Source organism: Hemicordylus capensis, chromosome 1 (assembly GCF_027244095.1).
Source record: "Hemicordylus capensis ecotype Gifberg chromosome 1, rHemCap1.1.pri, whole genome shotgun sequence".
Taxonomy (NCBI): domain Eukaryota; kingdom Metazoa; phylum Chordata; class Lepidosauria; order Squamata; family Cordylidae; genus Hemicordylus; species Hemicordylus capensis.
The window spans coordinates 400601635-400622497 of record NC_069657.1 but is presented as its reverse complement, the minus strand read 5'-3'; the positions used below and the strand labels follow the sequence as shown (position 1 = coordinate 400622497).

Below are 20863 nucleotides of genomic sequence, written 5' to 3'. Positions count from 1 at the left end.
GGTGAGTGTGGAGAGATCTCCGAGGTGAGGGAGGCTGTGGTACGGGGTGAGGGGAGCAATCAAGTACTAGCGTGCAGATGCTCTGTACAGGTTAAGCTAGTTATTAATGCTTAAAGTTTTTTATCTGTCTACTTTGTATTGCTGGTCAGAGACTGAACTAAAACTGAACTGAGCCTTTGCTGGTTGCCTGGCAACTGGAAGGTGTACTTTCTCTATGATTGTAAGGCAGTCCGGGCCTCTGTCCACAGTGGTACAAATAGCCAAGACGTGCTGGCAATGCCTTGGATGTCACATAAACAAGGATGATATATCTGAAGGGCTGTCACGGAGGAACAGGCTTGTTCTCTGTTGTTCTCAAGAGCAAGACTAGAACCAATGGGTTTAAGTTACAAGGGAGTAGATTTAGGCTAAGCTGTTTAACAGTTGAGCAGTCTACCTTGCGCAGTGATATATTCTTCCCTAGAGGTGGATGGCCATCTGTCAGGAATGCTATAGCAGTTCCCTCCAGTGAGCAGGGGGTTGAACGAGGAGACCTCCAAGCCCTTCCAGCTCTAGAATACAATTCTATGATTGTTTAGGACCAACAGGAATTACTTTTTCACACAGTGCGTAATTAATCTATGGGATTCTCTGCCATGGGAAGTGGTGAATGATGGCCACTAGCTTGGATGTCTTTTAAAAGGGGCTTAGACAAATTCATGGAGGACTGGTTTATCAATGGCAACTAGTCTGGTGGCTATAGGCCACCTCCAGCCTCAAAGACAAGATACCTCTAAATACCAGTTGCAGGGGAGGAACAGCAAGAAAGAAGGCATGCCCTCACTTCTTGCTTGTGGACTTCTCAGAGGCATCTGGTGGGTCACTGTGTGAAACAGGTTGCTGGATTAGATAGGCCTTGGGCTTGATCCAGCAGAGATGTTCTTATTATATTGGATATACTTCCAGGCAATGGTGGTATGTTTTTTAAAAAACTACATACCACTTTTCAACAATAAAGTACTCAAAGTGGTTTACAGAGCCAAAAGAATGAGGAAATGGTTTCCTATCAGGAATCACAGTCGAAAACACAAACACGTGCACAAAGAACATGTGAGCAGTGAGCAGCTCAGCAGTGTAGAGATGCTCAGCTGATGTTGCATGAGGATAATTACCGGTACTCTTTCCTTGCTAAATAGGAGACTCGCCATTTTAAAAGGTGGTTCTTTGCCTAGTATACTAGGAAATCGGAAAAAGAGCTGACGGATTGCACAAAAACCCCACTTTGGAGGAACTGTGGCCCTCTACCAACTTCATTATTGTTTCTCTTCCATAGGAAAGGGGAGGAGTTGCGGGCTGGCAAAACCTTCGGAAGGGAAGGAAGAGGCAGCCTTGCAGAGCTGCTGCAGCTGTATAAAGTGGCACCACGTGGAGTGAACCAGGACCTGTCTGGCTGCTGTGCATCTTGCAGGGTGGTTTTGGTCAGTTCTTCCGCAGCAACGGGCTATTTGTTTACTTTTAAAACTTGCATTCCATGGAAAAAGATGCCCTGAGATAGTACTACTGCTAAAATTAAATGCAGCTGACAGGAGTGTCGAGGAAGAGAGAAATCCATTCAGTGAATACAATGAGGCCTGTGAAAACACCACTGTTGCTTAGAAAACATTTTGCTGCTCCAAATCTGCTAGAATTCTCTCTTTAAATAAATCCTTCCTATCTCTAGGATTTAAAGAAACTGTATTACATGGAGTTAGAACAAGGACTATCTCACCCATTGTCTATCATGGTAGCAACCTTGCAATGATACCCTTTTGACCCACAGATCACAGGCATGACACCTGAGACTTCAGACATGCAAAGCATAACTGAAGTCTTGCCTAGAGACACACATATCAGGTGGTGTATGTATATATGATAGATACATGTCTTTCCGCTGAGGCACAGCCCTGCCTCCCAACCCTCCCTCCAATAAATGAAGCCTTGATTAGCATCTCATGTGATGGCAGATTTATTGCTGCAATGAAATAAACATTGGCCAACTACTTCAGGCTTCTTCCCCCTCCCTAGGAGATGCATTGCCAAATTGCAAGTTTTGTGTTCAACAGAGTGCAGGATCCAGATTCTATAATTTAAAAAAAACAAAAACAAAATTCCTCCAATTCTGTGTGTGGAGTAAGCAGTGCACATCTGGACAACTTGTTCCAGTTGCATAATTTCTTTTGGTTGTGGTACTAGGGCAGGAGTGGCCATGCTTTCCAATAATTTTCTCTCATGGAAATGGTTGGGGTTGATCTCCCTTCCTGCTGGGGATCGGGCACCATGGAGCGTCTACCCAACTGACCAGTGGGAGAAAAGGCCTAGTTGCTGGACCTGCAGAAATCAGCAGGTGAGACAGGACAGAGAGGCAACAATTATCATTGGTTGCTGTTAAAGCCACAGGAGCAAGGAGTTCCATAACAACATGGGCATCTCTCCAACTTCTGTTTTCCTTAAGAGTAGTGAATGTATTTTGAGGAGCAGACTCTTGAGCACTTTGGTTTGGCTTCAGAACTTTCCTTTGTCTTGACAGAACTCCAGGCACAATGCATCTCAATTGCTCTGTCTCATCCTTGTAATGTGGCACTGATGTTATGACGTGGGGAACATTTTTTTGGGAAGAGTGGAGGTTTGGATGAGCTGACTGTCAGATCCTTTCCAGACCCAACAATATCTGATTCTGTCTCCAGAATTAATTTTGTTTCAGTCTTCCCCTATTTACTTACTTGCTCTAAAAGTCTGTCCCACTTCTTCAGCAAATGCTCTCAAGACCCTTTCATCTGGGTTTTCTAATCATGCAGGAATTAAAGTTTACTGCAGGCATTTCATCTAGCATTTCTCCTATTTTAAAAAAAGCCAGGTCCATTTTGCTTTCACTTTGAGCAGCATATGGGCGCACGCACTCTCTGGCTTTCTAGTCGCTTTACTCTACTTGGATATAGGAGTGTCTGATCTGAACCAAAATCTAGAACAGGGTTGTACAAATTTGGCCCTCCTGCAGATGTTGGACTACAACTCCCATAATTCCTGACTTCTTGCCACTGTGGCTGAGAATGCTAGGAGTTATAGTCCAAAAACAGCTGGAGAACCAAAGTTGTGCAGCCCTGATCTAGAACAGGCCTGCTCAGCTTAGGTCCCCCCCCAGCTGTTTTTGGACTACAACTCCCATAATCCCCAGGCACAGTGGCCAATAGGATTATGTGCCTATAGAGACTGAAGTTGAGCAGCCTTGATCTAGAAGGTGGAAATGTCTTTGGCGCCACTTCCAGTCCTCCAACTTCATTCCCTCTTCAAAAACCCATACCTGGCTTGTGTGAGTGAAGCAGGGGAGAGATTGATGGAAAATGGATAGGAGTTGAGAGCATCTGCACAAAGGAGGAGTATGAATGAGATTCAGATTGTAGGTTTGGAGTTTCTCTTTTCAGACCTGCAGCAATGCTGGGATGGGCTTTGTCCTGCTCTGCTGAGACTTGGCTGTTAAGTTGAAGTATTTGGGATCTGCCCAGGGAAATGCAGTCAGCTGTGGTTGAAACCTCAGACTGCTACATTTGGAGAACAGCATTTTTGGTAAAATGATGCTTATTGAGGCTAGGCGAGCTCACTCTCTTTTCTACTGAAAAGGAGGCAAACTGGGTGTGTGTTGGGAGAGGGGAGACCACAAAATGTTGCCAGGACCTGAGATGTGATCATTACACTGAAAGGAACTGGAAAGATGATAAGGATTTGAGGTTACTGTTCCAGTCTGTTGGGAACACTATCTGTTTGTGCACTGCTTGAACTTCACTATACTATTTCCTAAGGCAGTGGTGGTATTGTACTGTGAGGAAGGGAGCAGAGTACCAAGTTAAATACTTAGGCTGACAAGATGGGGAAAATTACTCAAAGTAGTCCCATTGAAATTAAAAAGATGTTGGGCAGCACTCATCTGGATCAACCAAATCCTATTCACAACCCAAAGCACCCCATTAAGGAAAAGGAATCCCTATCCTCACTATTGAAAAGATCCTAATGATACAGATCTGTTTTGGACAAAGAACATAGGTTTATTTGTAGGTTTAACACAGACATGGACATGAGTTTTTCCCCAATTGGATCCTAGCCTTGTTCCTGTTCAGGTGAATGACCCAAGCCACTAACAGTGCCTAGCTGTGCATTGGCTGTTTAACATTTGTTACAGTTTTGCCCTGATCTCTGCGGTGCAATGCTTAAAATGATGTATTCTGTTAAGTATGGCAAAGGTAATTCCCGAAATCTGGAACAATTCCAAGGTAGGTGCTACCTTCTTGGCCTGTAATGATACAAAGCAATACTGCAATATACATATATGAGTGGGTGTTTGTGTATTTTGTGGGTGATGTAGTGCAACAAAAATGCTTGAATTTGTGAGGGATGAAGAATAGACTTTGGCATTAGTGTATTGGTTGGGAGATCTCCATGTTGCTTCTTCAAATAGAGTAGATTCCTACTTTGGCCTTGCAAGCTCCACTTTAAGGAAATGCCATGAGACTATAGAATTAGCAACAGTACCTGAGTGAACACTTCTTCCTCTCGTCTTCCTATAATGGAAACTGATTCTAAACTTTTTACATAGGTAACCATTGCTATTGCCCAATACTCTGGACAATGCTCTAATGTGGTCCACTAATGGGGCTGGATGAAGCCTTCCTCCCTCTGCATAGGCGTAACTATAGGGGGGGCAGGGGGGAACGTGCCCCGGGCGCCACTTGGCAGGGGGCGCCAAAAAGTGCCCCTGCCGATTTGCCGGAATTTTTTTTTAAATTTTTTTAAATTTTTAGTTTTATTTTTTGCAGAGCAGTCCCCCTCCCCCGGTCCCGGCAGGCCCCCCCCCCCATTGGCATTGCTCATCCAGCACTGGGCGCCATGGCGTCTTCGTAGTCCAAGTCTCTGACTCTCACTCCCCGGCGCGCCCCGCCGCCCTGCCACCAGTCGCGCATGCCTCAAGAGGAGGACACTAGGGATGTGCAAAAAATTTCGGGCACAGATCGATCTGTGCCCGAAATGAGCAATTTTGGGTGATTCGGGGCCGAACCGAATCACCCTTGATGTCCCCCGATATTTTTCGGGGCCGAGCTAAATCACCCGAATTTCGGGGCCGAAAAATTCGGGTGATTCGGCTCATGACTGATTGGGGGGGATTTTTTTAAGTTTTAGTGACTTTGGGGCAGTTTGGGGGCATAGAATGGGATCTGGGCAAAAAGAGTGGGGTGGGGTGGTAGTGCCTAATGGGTGCAGGCTACCACCCCAATTTCAGGGGGATAGGGCAAAGGGCTGATTTTTGGGAAATTTCTGAAGTTTTCATGTCTTTGGGGCAGATTGGGGCAGAAAGTGGGGCCTGGGGCATAATAGTGGGGTGGGGTGGGTGGTAGTGCCTAATGGGTGGAGGCTACCACCCCAGTTTAAGGGGGATTGGACAAAGGGCTGATTTTTGGGGAATTTTTGAAGTTTTTGTGTCTTTGGGGCAGTTTGGGGGCAGAAAGTGTATCTGCCCCAAAAGGGTGGAGTGGGGTGGTAGTGCCTAATGGGTGGAGGCTACCACCCCAATTTCAGGGGGATTGGGCAGAGGGCTGGTTTTTGGGGAATTTTTGAAGTTTGGGTGTCTTTGGGGCAGATTGGGGGCAGAAAGTGGATCTGCCCCAAAAGAGTGGGGTGGGCTGGTAGATAGTGCCTAGGGTGGAGGCTACCACCCGTCCCCAATTTCAGAGTGATTGGGAAGAGGGCTGGATTTTGGTGAATTTCTGAGGTTTTTCTTCATAAGGTGCAGTGTGCTAGATTGATATTCATAGTAAATGAGAGTGTGAAAAAGTGAAAGTGGGGTCATGAGAGTTCTTTAATTGAAAAAAATCTCATTTGCTATCATTGAATGAGAATTCACACCTCAGAAAATAAGGGAATAACATCCCTTCAGAAAAACTTCTGAGCCAAGGTGGTGTGGGGAGTGGTGTGGGAGAGTGGATAGCCTCATTGGGGATTGCAGGCGGAGTGGTAGGAAGAGTGGTATTCTGTTGTGAAGCTGGAGAACTGCCCTCTTTGTCGGATGAAACTGCCCACTTGTTGATTTTTCATGTTACACTGCTTTTCCATGAGGTGTATGCTCACCAGGTATCTGTAGTTCAACCCCATGCCCCATGACACGTGTTTTAGTGTGATCTTTAACGTGATTTTTTTTTTCTTCCTTGCCCTTCTTTCCTGGCTGAGGGCCACCTCCAGCATCAAGGGCAGGGTGCCTCTGAGTACCAGTTGCAGGGGAGTAACAGCAGGAGAGAGGGCATGCCCTCAACTCCTGTCTGTGGCTTCCAGCGGCATCTGGTGGGCCACTGTGTGAAACAGGATGCTGGACTAGATGGGCCTTGGACCTGATCCAGCAGGGCTGTTCTTATGTTCTTATAGTGCCCAGACAAATTAGGGACTAACTGCAGAGCTAACTCAGAGGGAAATTTTTACGAAGGCTGAACTTCCCATTCTCTCCTGAGATCTTCTGCCTTGAATTTGGTAGAAATGAAACCAGCTCCCCGATTTACGTTATTTTACTGTTGTTTTTTACAGTTCCCGCTTGTTTTCTGGTTGCAGTGATCATTCTAGCAGCCAACAACTGGCAGTCACTGCCAAGTGATCAGAGCAAGAATGCATTGGTGCTGCAAGAGAGCAGCCCAACAGAACTTCCCAAATAACTGCAGCAGTGCATCTGGGAAGTGACAATTTTCAACACTCCTCCTTTCCTTGGCAAGCCCTCCGTGCCACCCAGAAATATGCCCCTGGGGGTTGCGCAACCCTTGGCCAATATTTTACGGTGGCACAGAGAGCTTCCTAGGGAAGAGGAGGGCTTCAAAAATTGCTACTTCCCTGCTGCACCAGCAGGCTCCTTTTTCATGGCACCCATGCATCATTGCTCTGCATATTAGCTGCCTCAAAATCTCCACTGGTGCATTGCTATATTATGGCATAACATCAGTTTGAGGAGGGGCCCTCAATCAACCACTGGGAGTGCCATTGTCAATAAAGCCTAGAGTTGCCATGTCCCCTGAAACTCCGGTTTCACCTGGATTTTAAGCATCTCACCCAGCTTGCTTAGCCCACCCAGATTCTCCCAGATTTCATTTCTTTTCTTCTTCTTTTTAAAAACTAAGCTCTTGTAGAAGCGGAGTTATGGAATAAAATGTGCAGTCACTATTCTGCTCAGAAATTTACATAATATATAAATTAGGCACCTAGATTTGGAGACCCAGAATATGGCAACCCTAATAAAGCCCTTCCTTTGCTCCCACACTAATTCAGATTTGCCATCTGTGAATCAGGGGTGAGACTGAGGGACATTTTGCCAATTTTGGATTGTGGAGTGAAACTTAGAAGCAGTGGTAGTCATAGTGCTCTTTCCAGCAGCTGTCAGCCACCATTTTTATTTCCCAGAAGCTCCTCTCAGAAGGATGCCCCATCAGCAGGAGTCTGGCAAAGGCCCACTCAGGCCTGATGGCCCCATCTTGTTTGTTGAGTATGCTAGTGTCCTGCCAGGAAGTGATTCCCAGAGAAGGTTTCACTCCAGTCCCTTGCAGTGAGGCTTACTTCTGCTCTAAGATGGAATACTGTAGCTCAAGAGTATTCTTCTTCACCTACCATCATGAGTCACTTGGTAGTGGCTGAAACTGGTTGCCGGGGTGCAAGCTCTCCCATCAAGAGACACCAGCCAGCATGGGGTATGGGGAGTCCCGAGTTCAAATGTCCATTCAACCACGAAACTCACTGGGTACTCTGGGCCAGTTGCTTATTTCTCAGCCTTAACCTAACTCATAAGCTTGGTGTGAGGATAAACATAAAACCATGTACAGTGTGTTGGGCTCCTCGGAGGAAGAGTGGGATATAAATATAAAAATAAAGGCTCCAAAGGCCCTTGGGGTTATGTGCCTTGATCATCATAGATGCAAGTCTCATTGGTGTGAGTGGGTGTCTTCCCAAGGTGCTAACCTAATGCACATGGTCAAGAATGAAATCTGAATACAATATGAATGTACTCAAACAAGCTGGAGCTGTATGCTCTCCATCATCATATAGCAGGCATGAATATATTAATTCACACAGACCATATGTCGGTAAACTCAGGTATACTGTAAGGTTGGCACAAGTCATGGTCCCTCCATGAAGTAGTTCAGAAGATCCAGACTTGGGAGAAACTTATTTCCCATAAAATCAGGGCATCCTGCATGGGTCATCAGCACCATCATAGATAGGTTCAGCTGGAGGACTCTAAATCAAATGGAGTGGAGACTCCAACAGCCTTCTGCCTAATTTGCTTACATTATTTTTATTATTTTATTATTTTTACATTTATATCCCACTCATCCTCCAAGGAGCCCAGAGCGGTGTACTACATATTTAAGTTTCTCTTTCACAACAACCCTGTGAAGTAGGCTAGGCTGAGAGAGAAGTGACTGGCCCAGAGTCACTCAGCTAGTTTCATGGCTGAATGGGGATTTGAACTCGGGTCTCCCCGGTCCTAGTCCAGCACTCTAACCACTACACCACGCAGAGCCATTGGCACTAGTGGAAGCTCCCCTGGAGTATAGGGGAGTATACTGAACCCTCTGCTTTGGTGTTTACTGCATTAATCTTTGGTGCAAACTAGGGATGTGCAAAATGTTTTGGGTACATTTTGTACTCGAAACAGGCCATTTCGGGTGTTTTGTAGACAAAACAAAATGCCCATTTTCCAAATTGGAAAGTTTTGTACACAAAATAAAATGGCCCTGTTTCAGCTACAAAACGTTTTGTTGTTTCAGACCTCCATTTTGTGTCGATCTCTGAGTCAGTCTCCATTTTGTGTTTGATATCTCTTTGAATTCCCTGCCCTTCCAGCCTTCCAGTCGGTGACCTAAAGCATGGGCTGACCTGCTGACGATTCCTTCCTTGTTCCCCATTGGCTCTTTTGCCTCTTTCCACTCTTTACTGGCCCCACATTGGCCAGGGGAAGGGTTGAAGAAGGGGCAAGTGTGGTGGGGAGTTCAAAGAGGGGTTTTCAATTCATTCAACAAGTTAGTTACTCATTCGCCATTTTGCCTTTCTGCCTCATTGAAGAGAGAGAGAGAGAACTTGTTTGCATTGCATGGCATGCCTCAAGTTGCCATGATGATGCCATGCCATTGCGTATCCCTGCCTTGTTGCCAGCCTGAGCCGAGCCTGTAGATTCTCTGGTAGCATATGAGATTTTCAATGACAAACCATGAATCCACTCTCATATGCTACCAGAGAATCTACACTCAAAGCATCTCAGAAACAACAGAACTCAGTACCCCATGGGTTAGCAACCCATGGGGGTGGTTGGCACCCTATGTGCTCTACACCACCACCCACTCTGGGCCACCCAGGTGCCTCTCAAATGCAGTTATGGGGCTGCTGAAACCTCCATCATTCCCGATGGGGAAGAACCTTAAAGACACGTAAACTCCATTAAATCTTTAAAAATCAGCCCTCTGCCCAATTCCTTTGAAATAATTCTGGAAGCTTCCTTGCCCCCACTGGGCACTACCACCCACACTACTCTGCTCTGGGCCACCCCCACCCCCACGTGAAGCTATACTTTCCCTGAAACCTCCATTATTCCCTATGGGAAAAATCTTGAACTTTAAAAATTCACCAAGAATTAGCCCTTTGCCCAATTCCTCTGAAATGTGCATGGTAGCTTTCACCCATTGGGCACTACCACCCCCACCACTAGTTTTGCCCCAGGGCCATTTTTTAAAAATCCAGAATGTTTTGGATTTGGATTTTGCAATTTTGAACAAAGAACAAAATTGGGGTGTTTTGGATTGACTGATTTCGAACAAAGAACAAAACAGGGGTGTTTCAGGCCAAAAACAAAACAAAAACCCCCAAAATTTACAACCCTAGTGCAAACAGAGAACATGTCAATCTATCCTAAGTTTGGAGAGTTGCTCTGTTGAGATTGTTGAAATGAAGAATAAAATAATGCTTTTCTTAGTAAATATCATTAGAGTTTATTGCTTAAATATGTTTGGCTCACCTAAACAAAATAACTCACTGGAATAAAATAGGGGCAATATATCTTTAATTTTTTTTTTTTAGTATTACATTATATTCTTATAAAAAGGTGCAGATAAAAAGGACACTACAAGTTTTGTACATTTAATTCATTTATAGTCTTAAATTGACCAACAAATGAGGAGACACCAAAGCATTAGAAGAGCAAGACAGACCCCCACACCAGCCACCTTTGCCGTTGTGGGAGGGGACACTCCAGAGGATCCTACACAAGAGCACTTAAGGCAGATTAGTTCTCTCTTAAAAGGGTGGCATTCTTCCATTATACGTCTGTACTTGTAGGTAGAACAGTGCCAGTAACCTGTTACTGGGTTTTGAGTATGATGAAACCAGGATGTATTAGTTAAGCCAATCTCATCTAGCTGGGATAAAGACTGTGGCCATGTGCATGCACCTCACATGCTTGCATAAATCATGGTGAGAAACAGTTGTGAACCTTCAACTTATCGGAAAGATCAGATACTCTGACCACGTGCCTCTGCTTGGAGGGACCTGCCTCTCCCATCAAGCTCCCAGGCACCAGGAAGCTGTGCCCGGTGGCACTGTTTTATACGTGGGTCTTGATACTTTGGCACGGTTGTCCAATTGGTGAGCTGCTACTGGCACAATACAGTAATGAAAGGAGAATAGAGCCCTTCGGGGCATGACGGCATGCACTTCAATGGCAGCACAGCCCCACTCATGGTGCCAAATGAGTGAAAGGGAAGGAGCCCAACCCTCCTCCAGCCTGTCCCAGACTTGCCAAGTCCATCATCCAGCTTGCTCACAATGCCCTGGTGCAGTCTCAATAGTCGTGGCTGAAATGTGGTGTATACACAAAAATAGCAAAGTAAAATAAGGCAAAATAAATAGAGGTGCTGCATTTACAGGTTTCCCTAAAAACATTCCTAAAACAGTACTTTTTTTCATTATTAAAATATTTTTTAAAAAAACAAACAGAACTGCATACATCATGTACACAACAGAACTGTACAACTGCTCTCCTTTCCCTTCCTGGAAACTCCAAAGATTTAAGCCTCCTGCAGCTGATATTGGGCAAAATGTGACTGGAGAAAGGTCTGCCCAATGAGGTGAACTATGATGGAGCGCTCCACACTTCTTTCTCTGTACTGAGCTCCTCACGTTCCTTGGCTCCCTGCTTCAGATGGCCATGCAAACAACCTCCCTTCTTAGAAGGTTCTCAAAGCCATACTGTTGCAGCATTTAGGGGTGGGGTGGGGGTGACTTAAAATTCGACTTTATTATTCCTTTCAGAACTTGGAATGTTCGGACGTTTTTTGTATGGATGCCTTGGTTTCAGGAAGTGTTTCATCAGAGCAAAGGAAATGAATAAATCATATCTGAGCTCTATTTGATTAAATTCCCTTCCCCTTGGGATTTCCCCAGAGAATTGGCACTAACAGCTGCCCTCCTACAAGGGAAGTTACTGGTGCTGTGTGCCGCCAGTGGGCACTTCTTCATTGCCTGGTAACTTGCCAAAATGTTCACAGACCTAGAATATTAGAATTGTCAAAGTCTTTTGTCAACTGATTAAGATTAGTCAATTGACTAAGATCTCTCTCTCTTTCCACTTGTCAAACAAACAGGCCCATTGCACCTAGGAATTACACATTCTCAGCCCCATTCTGTGAACATAGGAAGCTGCCATATACTGAGTCAGACCATTGGTCTATCAGGCTCAGTATTGTCTTCACAGACTGGCAGCGGCTTCTCCAAGTTTGCAGGCAGGAATCTCTCTCAGCCCTATCTTGGAGATGCTGCCAGGGAGGGAACTTGAAACCTTCTGCTCTTCCCAGAGTGGCTCCATCCCCTGAGGGGAATATCTTGCAGTGCCCACACATCAAGTCTCCCATTCATATGCAACCAGAGCAGGCCCTGCTTAGCTAAGGGGACAAGTCATGTTTGCTGCCACAAGACCAGCTCTTCTCTCTCTGTGATTCTGCACTGGTTGAAAGAGAGAGCGAGAGACATGCAACCTGAGCATAAAATGTCACAACTGTTAACTGCATTGAGGCAGAAGTGGAATGAGGCCATAGATCAGTGGCAGGGCAGATGCCTTGCATGCATGGTCCTGGGTTCAAATCCCTGGCATCTCAAGGCAGGGCTTTGAAAAACTCTTGCCTGAAACCTTGAAGAACTGCTGCTAGTCAGTGCAGACAGTACTGAACTAGATGGGCTAATGGTCTGATTCACTATAAGGGAGCTTTGCAGAAGTGTTGGTGGTGTGCTCCCTTAGGCTCTACAACAGTCACTACTGGTGCTATGCACCCAGCCTACTGGATACAGGTGAAATCAGGTCTAGCTATGTTATATGCAAAGGTGGGTGTTGGATTCCTGACAGTTTGTGTCTTTAGAAATACCAGGTTCAGGAGAGCAGCACTTGGAGTGGGAGCAGTGGCCAGATTTAACCCTGTCCCTTCCAACTCCATTCCAAATTTGGCACACCATCTGCTCCCCCACCCCATGGAGTTCGAAACAGAGCCTAGCACACAGGCGAGTGCTGATGCTTTCCACTCTTGTGGCTCACAAAGTGGCATGCATCACTGGAAATGAACAGAGATTAATTCTGCAGGGTGGCAGCTGTCCCATCTGTACAGACAGGCTTGAGAGAATGTACTGCAAGACATGCTGGATGTCTAAGAATCTGTCTACATGTTCAGAAGAAGCATGTGGTACAGTCTTCCTGCAGGTAGGGGAATCACATGTTCGAAGGATCCTGCAAATACATGATTTTTATTTAGGAAATGCTGCCATCATGTGGCCATTGAAAAAAGCTTCAGATCAGGAGATCGCCCACTTTGAATTAAGCTGATTCCAGTGACAGGGTAAGACCAGATAATGGATGGGGTGGTGGGAGGGAGAAGAGTTATATATGCTATTTACATGTTATATTATACATATATACAGCTGTCCAAACTTGTACACATTTTCCTATGAATGACTGTATATTCATTTTAAATGTTCATACAGGGACTGAATGCCTCAAAAATCTAGAGTACAGATTGTGTGTACTACTATACACACACTGAACATAAGGGAATAACTGTATATGCACACAGATCAGCAGTCATGTGTACTTGTGAATATAATGTGTGAATAAGGATCGTGGCTGACATATCACACAAGGGTACATTTCAACCCAGAAATGTGGCATACTTGTCGGTTGTTCATTTTCAATGGACTTACTCTTGTGTAACATCATTTGCACATTTCTTGTGTTTGCACAATTTATATGCATGCAATGTTACTGGGCTGATGTACCCCAAGCGATATGTCAGCCATTGTCTTCTAGGAATGACTTCTAGAGTGAGTAAACTGATTAAAAGATGCTTTTGGAAGTTTAAGAAAAATGAGAGCTTTCTAGAGCTTGTCACTCCATGATCTGACTAAAGAATACTCATCCCAGTCCACAATGAGAAAAGAAATTGATTTAAGCTGAATCAGGTCTGCTATATTTAGGCAAAAGGATTCTCTCTCATTGGATGGTCTCATCAAACAACAACTGGTTGGCGGGGGGGCGGGGAGAATCTGGATTGGTCATGGGCAGGTTAAAGAACCCCCTCCTTCCATTATGGTCTTAATCTGAAGGAGCCCTGATCCAGCTGCTAACATTAAAATCAAGCACATAGCCAACATCAAGTTTGAACGTAAGGTTGCAATACTAATCATACTCAAGAATAAATTCCACTGAACTCAGTGAAATTTGCTTCTGAGTAAACATGATCTGGATGGAGGTGATCTAACTAGCAAGCATTTGCTCTTACTAGATTATGGAATTCAGCCGCAACGATTTCTGGGATTTCTGACAGTCTGAAATATACGTTAGAGGTCATGGGAAATGGCAGCTTAGCCCCACAAACTGTTGACATGAATTGGCATTCCCCATTAGACATTCAATTCTAATGTGACCCAAACAGGGCAAACCTTTGCTACAGAATGGAGGACTGTTATCATTCCATTTTAGGGTATTTGTATGCATTCACTACAAAATCTGTAGTAGAGCTTGGCACACAAAAATGAACTTGGTGTCATCATAGAAGCCAACAAAAGAGCAACCACAGAAGGGCTGTAGAAACATGCCAAGATACTCTGGTCCTTCAGCCTAGGCAAACATGACCAGAACTGCTGTGGATTTTATGGCATATGTGAAAAAGACACCCAAGGAACACCTATGTTTTAAGTATGGCTGATGGTAGAAAGAAAAGTCTGTCAGACAGACTTTTGGTGTCCTATTGTTTATAATTGTTGACAAACTTATGGCGGGGGAAGATTTTTCTTGTTATCTGTCTGAGAGTATTGTAAGCTCTGTCCCTGCCCCCTCAAGTATGGTCTGATCCAAGTTTGGACATGTATCTTTGCCCATTCTTTCTGGCTGGGAGTTAAGATTACGGCACTAGTGAGACAAAACACATTCAAATATATGTATGTGGTATAGGCTGAATCAGATGAGTTTTCTTCCTGCAGTTAGGGAGAGTGGTATGGATACACCAGGATCTCTAATGGGATTGGGATTTCTTCCTTGTAACAAATGCCTGTGACAGGCTCTGCACTGCTTGAAACTAAGCAAGCAAGCAAGAAAAGAAAGAATGTTTACAGGAGAAAATCTAAACTTTACGAAAAACTGATATCTTGGGGATTATGGCAGACTAAAGCCACTTGTCTCCCACTATGGCACATAGTGGGAGACACAATGTGGGAGACACTTCTTTTTTTTATGGCTTCCACACTGCAACCTAAAAGGCATGAGCAGGGAGTACCATATCTCTACTATGGAGAGCAGAAAGGAGCCTGAACTAGCATTTACTCCCCCCCCCCTTATAAAACATCTATTTTAACATTTGTGAAAAATACCCCCCAACATATAGATGTATAAACCTTCCAAAAAGTTTTACAAAATTAAAGCAAACAAAAAGTTCCTTTTTAAAAGGCGCTTGTGCTTTTTGCAGAGGGGTTCTCTTTTAAATGAGGTCTCCTCAAAGGGAAGCCACAGTAATGGAGAGCAATGAATCCATTTCTTGAAAGGTAACCAGCTGTCCAATAAGAGAGTACAACAGAAGTGCCATGTTCTGGAATGTCATGAAGAGAATAATTCAGGAGGTGAGAGACTCAAAAATCAGCACACAAAAACAGAGTTCAGACTGGGTGGGTTTTTTTTTCTTTTTGTTTTCTTTTTTCATTTTGGTTTGGCTTTTCTAAAGAGTTCTGAACATTTCATTCATTCTTCCAAATGTTCTGACCAACACCAACACGCCTTACAACTTTCTAATGTTGTTTGCATAGAATACTGACTGGACGGTGCTCAAGATGCAGGGATTTTCTGCTCTGCAGACTCTGCCTGAAAATTAAACACCTTTTGGAGACAAACAAATGCAAGTATTTACAGTGAGAATCTGAGGTTCTTCTAGATTTCTCAGAATACCAAGGAGTTCCCACTCATTTAGGATGCAATCGTTTGGCAGAAAGTGGGTTGGACCCTCAATCTCTGTGCTTCACACATAAGCTTATTGCTGTCTTTCCTTCCTATGCTCACCTGAGGGAAGATGGCCAAGTGTTCACTTAGGAAAAATAAAATGAATAAAGACATTTTACAGCGTATATTTCTATAAGTGTACAGTCATAAAGCCACACAGAAACAGGAACCCATTAGCAGGCTTTTTCTCTGTTTTGGCTCTGTGTGTTAGATAGTTTCCACTGCATAACAAATTATTTTGGGATTAATTATCTGTGATCTCCAGAGCTCTTTTCAAGATCCACTGGGGTAATCCACACCTTTGGGTCTTTCTTATATTTGACTCTTCTTGGCAGACTTCTCCTTCACTCCCTTCCAAAAGGAAAAGTCTTTGAACACCACAGCTACCTACTGATGCAGTGTATTATTATTATTATTGTTATTGTTATTATTATTGTGCAGCACTTGCTGGGAGTGGTGGGGCTTCTGAGAAGGCCAGCCTGTTAAACTGCAAGCTCCAGTCCACCCCAATAAAATTATGGCTGCCAGTAAATGAAAGGATTCCCTTTTCCAATCACCAGTCAGCTCCATTTACCTGTTTTTCAAATTCCTGCCTCTATCCATTGCAATTACAATTTTGTGTGTGTGTGCTAACACAAAAAGATGCAGATTTGCATATGGGTGGTTCTTAGAGCTCCATTCCCAGCTCCCACCTTCCTGCCACATTGCTCAGCAATGACAACTAATCTGGCTCAGACCAATTGTGGTCTCTTTTGCTTAGATACCAAGGCAACTCTTTGTCAAAATGTGTGTTTCATTCTCTCTCATTATTTGGCACACCCCGAAGACTCAAATAATTCCGGGGGGAGAAACTGGAGGTTTCAAACAGTTTCTCCATCCCACAAGCTAAGCAGTTCTATCGACTTCCTCTGACGCAACCTCACTTGCTTTGCATATTGTAGGCCACCAAGTAGTCGTTCGTAAGACCAAAAGCATTTCTCAGGCTCCCATCAGTGGCCTTTTGCAAATCCTGTGGAAGAACAAGTCTGTAGAACCACTCCGCCATAAATTCCTAAAGGCCAAGCTGAACCATGAAGAAAGAGTAGGAGTTTTCAGAACCAGCCTGATACTGTCTTGCATCTTCTCAGGAAGATGGAGAATATGTTTATGTATATATCTGGTACGGAGTAAACCGTATTCTTCCTCCCTTTACCTCTATTTGGTTCAGAAGTCCCAGTGGTTTCTCATTCACCATTATGGTTGAACTTAACGTACAGGGGCAATATTAAGGAGCAGAGACATCAACCGAAAGCAACAACTTGGTGAAAAATCCTTCAGGCTGTTTAGAGGCACTTTCACAACCATTTCGGATTAGGTGAATAAGGAAAAGGGCACGATGGGAGGGCAAGAGCAAGACGTTCATCACAGAAAGACACTTGCCAGTCTCCATCATCTTTCTTGACTTTTTGCTGCTATCGTCTTTGTTTCATGGATTCCTTTTTATTTTTGCACCTTCCTCTTTTAGTAGTTGAGCTTTGTTACCACCCGTTCTCGGCTTGTCTCCAAATTTTGGTTCCCTGAACGCTTGCGGTTGCGCTTGAGCTTTGATAAGTCCTTGTCAAAGACTTCGCCTGACCTCAGTGCCGATACGAGATCATCAAACTCTCCTCCTCCCTCTTCAGAAATGCTGCCAGCCTTGGCTTTCTTTTGACGCCTCTCTTTCTCTCTCTGTTCCTTTAGCTGTTGGGAAAAATAGAGATAGATTTAAACTTGGCAGTAATGGAATATAAAATGTACTGCTGAAGACGCTGAGCAGAGACGTTTTTGAAGTCCTGGAACCTTTGTTGCTGCTTGGAGCCTAAACTCAGAATGACCCATTCAATAGTTATAATTCTAAGTTTTTGACAGGACATAGGAACACAAGGAAAAACCCGCTGGAATAGACCAAAAGGCCACCAGCAAACACAATGACAAATATTTAGACACCACTTTTCAACAAAAGTTCCCAAAACAGTTTACCTAGATATAAATAAAAAAATAAAATGGCTGTCTACAAAGGGCTCACAATCTAAAAAAAAAAGACAGACACCAGCAACGCCCACTGGAGGGATGCTTTTCTGGGGATAGGTAGGGCCAGTTGCTCTACCCCTACTTAATAAAGAGAATCACCACTTTTAAAAGGTGCCTCTTTGCTCTGTTAGCAGGGGACCAGCTTATTCTGTTTCCTACAGTGGCCAGCCAGATGTCTGGAAACTCACGGGCAGGGTGTGAAGGTAATGGCCATCTCCTATTGTCTGTCTCCAGTGTTTGATATTTCGAAGTATACTGCCTCTGGACATTCTACTTCTGTTTAAAGATATTGACTTCCATTCATTGCATTTTTATGGCAAGGCTAAGCTATAGAAACTGATGGCTAAGAAAAGAGACACAAATGTGATGGCATTACATACAAACATCTGATTAAATCTAGCCTTCTTATGTTTTGAGATGAAACATGGGGAGTGAGAAGGATGCCTGATGAATGACTACTGAGTGAACTTCCAAGATATCAACAAGCAAAAGCCTGATTACATAAAATAAGAAAAATAAGAATACGTAACATTTGTATTGCACTTTTGAGTATTCCAAGCACTTCACAAGTATTATTTTATAAGCCTTACAACTTAAAACAGTAGGTAAGTGACCTACATATTTTGCACAGCCCACCATCCTCCTAAGCAAGATGCCCCCCGCCACAGCAATATTATACTCCAACACACAACACCGCTGCTTGCAAACATGCAGAAGCCTCTGTGGCTGCTAAGCACAGTGTCGTCATGGGAGCATGAACTCGGGTCCTGTGTTTGGGAGCCATGGACGTAGCATGACTGCAAGCAGCAGCAGCAGCAGCATGATTCTGAGTACAGTGCTGCTGCGTGGGGGCATCTTGCTTAGAACAAGGATTCTTAATGTTGGGTTCCCAGATGTTATTGGACTTCAACTCCCATAATCCCCAACCAAAAGCCACTGGGGCTGAGGGTTATTGGAGCTAAAGTCCAACAACATCTGGGGAACCAGCATTGAGAATCCCTGGCTTAGAAGGACAGTGGCCCGGACAGTATGCATGCCCGTGAGTATTACGCTGCCCATATTGCAGATGGTGTGTGTGTGTCTCAGAACAACTTGCCGAAGGCCTAGTGAGCCTAGTGAATTCACACAGCAGAGGTGAGATTCTAGGGACTTCTTGATTCACAGCTCACTCTCTTAGCCACTATGCTACACTGACTTGCAAAGAGGGATCCAAGAGTGTATACAGCACTTCTAAAGTTTAAGTTTGGAATGGGTGACACTCTTATAATGCCAAATCCAAAATGGACAGTTGCATGGATCTGAGAAAGTCTTTTTGAAAATGCAGTTTGAGCTGCAAGCCACAATCCATTTACACAAGAATAATTTTATTGCAACCGGACAACTTGAATAAACAAGGAGTGAATGATAGCGAAGGTCACTTAATAGAACTCATGCCTCTAAATGATGAAAACAAACAGAGAGGCCAGACCTTTTGCCTCCAAATGAAGGCATTCCCATGAGAATGGATTTGGGAAGAGGGGGAGAGAGAATGCATTCTTCTTCCATCCATGCAGGAAGTGGGGTGCAAGGGTGTGACCCTGACTTTATTGAATTTGGAAGATAAGGTCCCAATGGCTTCACTCAAGTCAGGAATACATCCAAAGCAATAACTTATCTCCTTTGCCCTTTTTGTCCTGGCCACACACAGCTCTTCTGCCCCCCATCAACAGCATCCCTCTCTGTGCCCAATAGGAAACCCACCCATGCCTCTCACTCCTGAGCACGAGGGTCTCGCCCTAATTGAATTAGCAATTCTGCCTTCCATTGTCTGTAAAATGGTTCATTATTATTGCACTCGGACAAGCTGAAACCAAGTCCTGACATTTTAAACCATGTGCAACAGTAAGTGCATTCATTCACTGCAAAAGACCCATGGAATTTCTTGGAAAGAAGTCTCTCTTCCCCTTCCCTTCTCCAAATCTTTATGACTTCACACTGGGAAATTTGAGGAAGACTGAAATTCAAAAAAGCAACCCTCGTTCTAAACAAGACTGGAGCTGGGCTTAAAGTGCTGGCAACATGAAAAGAGGCAAAGGAATGCCTCAACACTGTTCTCGGCTTTGGAAAAGAGGAAGGTCAAAGAGGGAGGTCTGTTGACATGATCCAGGCATCACAAACTCAGCCTCATTACAACTAAGAGAATCAGCTCACCAGTACCAAAAATCAGCGTACACTAGTCAGGTTCTATGTCAGGGATTCTCAACCCCTTTTAACAAGGATACCCCTTCTGTTGAAAACCTTCAGCTCAGGTACCACACAGAGATTGTATGTGTGCGCATATGCACACCCAATCTTTTAAAAATTTGATGTGATTTATATACCGCCCTACTAAAGTGGCTCGGGGCGGTTTACACTAAAATAAAAAATACATAACAATTTTTTAAAAACCCAATTATAAACAAATTAAAACTACAATTAAAACTAGATATCATTAAAAGCCAGGCTAAAAAGATGGGTCTTTATAGCTCTCCTGAAGGCCTCCAATGAAGATAATCCTCTCATATCCATGGGGAGTGCTTTCCACAGCCTAGGGGCAACAACAGAGAAGGCCCTATCCCAAGGCACCACCAGATCAACTGGTGGCACCCGAAGACGGACCCCTCCTGATTATCTCAATGAGCAGTGGGGATCCTGTAGAGAAAGACGATCCCTCAGGTAACCCAGGCCTAAGCCATTCAGGGCTTTCAATCTAATAACCAGCACTTCGTACTTTGCCCAGAACATTGTTGTTGTTGTTGTTTATTTACGATCTTAGATCAACAACAGCCCAGAACATTATCGGCAGCCAGTGCAACTGTTTGGCATAATGTGGTCTCTCTGGGATATCCCAGAGACCAATCTGGCTGCTGCATTTTGAACTAACTAAAGTTTCTGAACTACATACAAAGGCAGCCCTGCATAGAAAGCACTGCAGTAGTCCAACCTGGAGGTTACCAGCTGGTACACCACTGTTTTCAAGTCAAATGCTACAGATACGAGACAGACTACTCCAGTCATAGGCTTATATCCATATTAAGTTACTCATGAGTATTCCACTGAAATTAATAGAACAAATATTGTAGTGGTTAGAGTGCTGGACTAGGACCGGGGAGACCTGAGTTCAAATCCCCATTCAGCCATGATACTTGCTGGCTGACTCTGGGCTAGTCACTTCTCTCTCAGCCTAACCTACTTCGCAGGGTTGTTGTGAGGAGAAACTTAGGTATGTAGTACACCGCTCTGGGC

At 44.2% G+C, this 20863-nt stretch overlaps 1 protein-coding gene across 6 annotated transcripts in view; it reads right to left on the bottom strand.

The window, feature by feature from the left end:
• Nucleotides 1-10070: 10070 nt before the first annotated feature.
• The window catches only part of DAAM2 (dishevelled associated activator of morphogenesis 2), a 325498-nt gene continuing 314705 nt past the window's right edge, over nucleotides 10071-20863 (bottom strand). For all 6 annotated transcript variants that reach the window (XM_053305346.1, XM_053305390.1, XM_053305362.1 and 3 more), the window contains one exon: nucleotides 10071-17269. In XM_053305346.1, coding sequence (XP_053161321.1) covers nucleotides 17051-17269 — 219 coding nt within the window. In that variant the 3' untranslated portion in view covers nucleotides 10071-17050. The remainder of the gene's footprint in view (nucleotides 17270-20863) is intronic.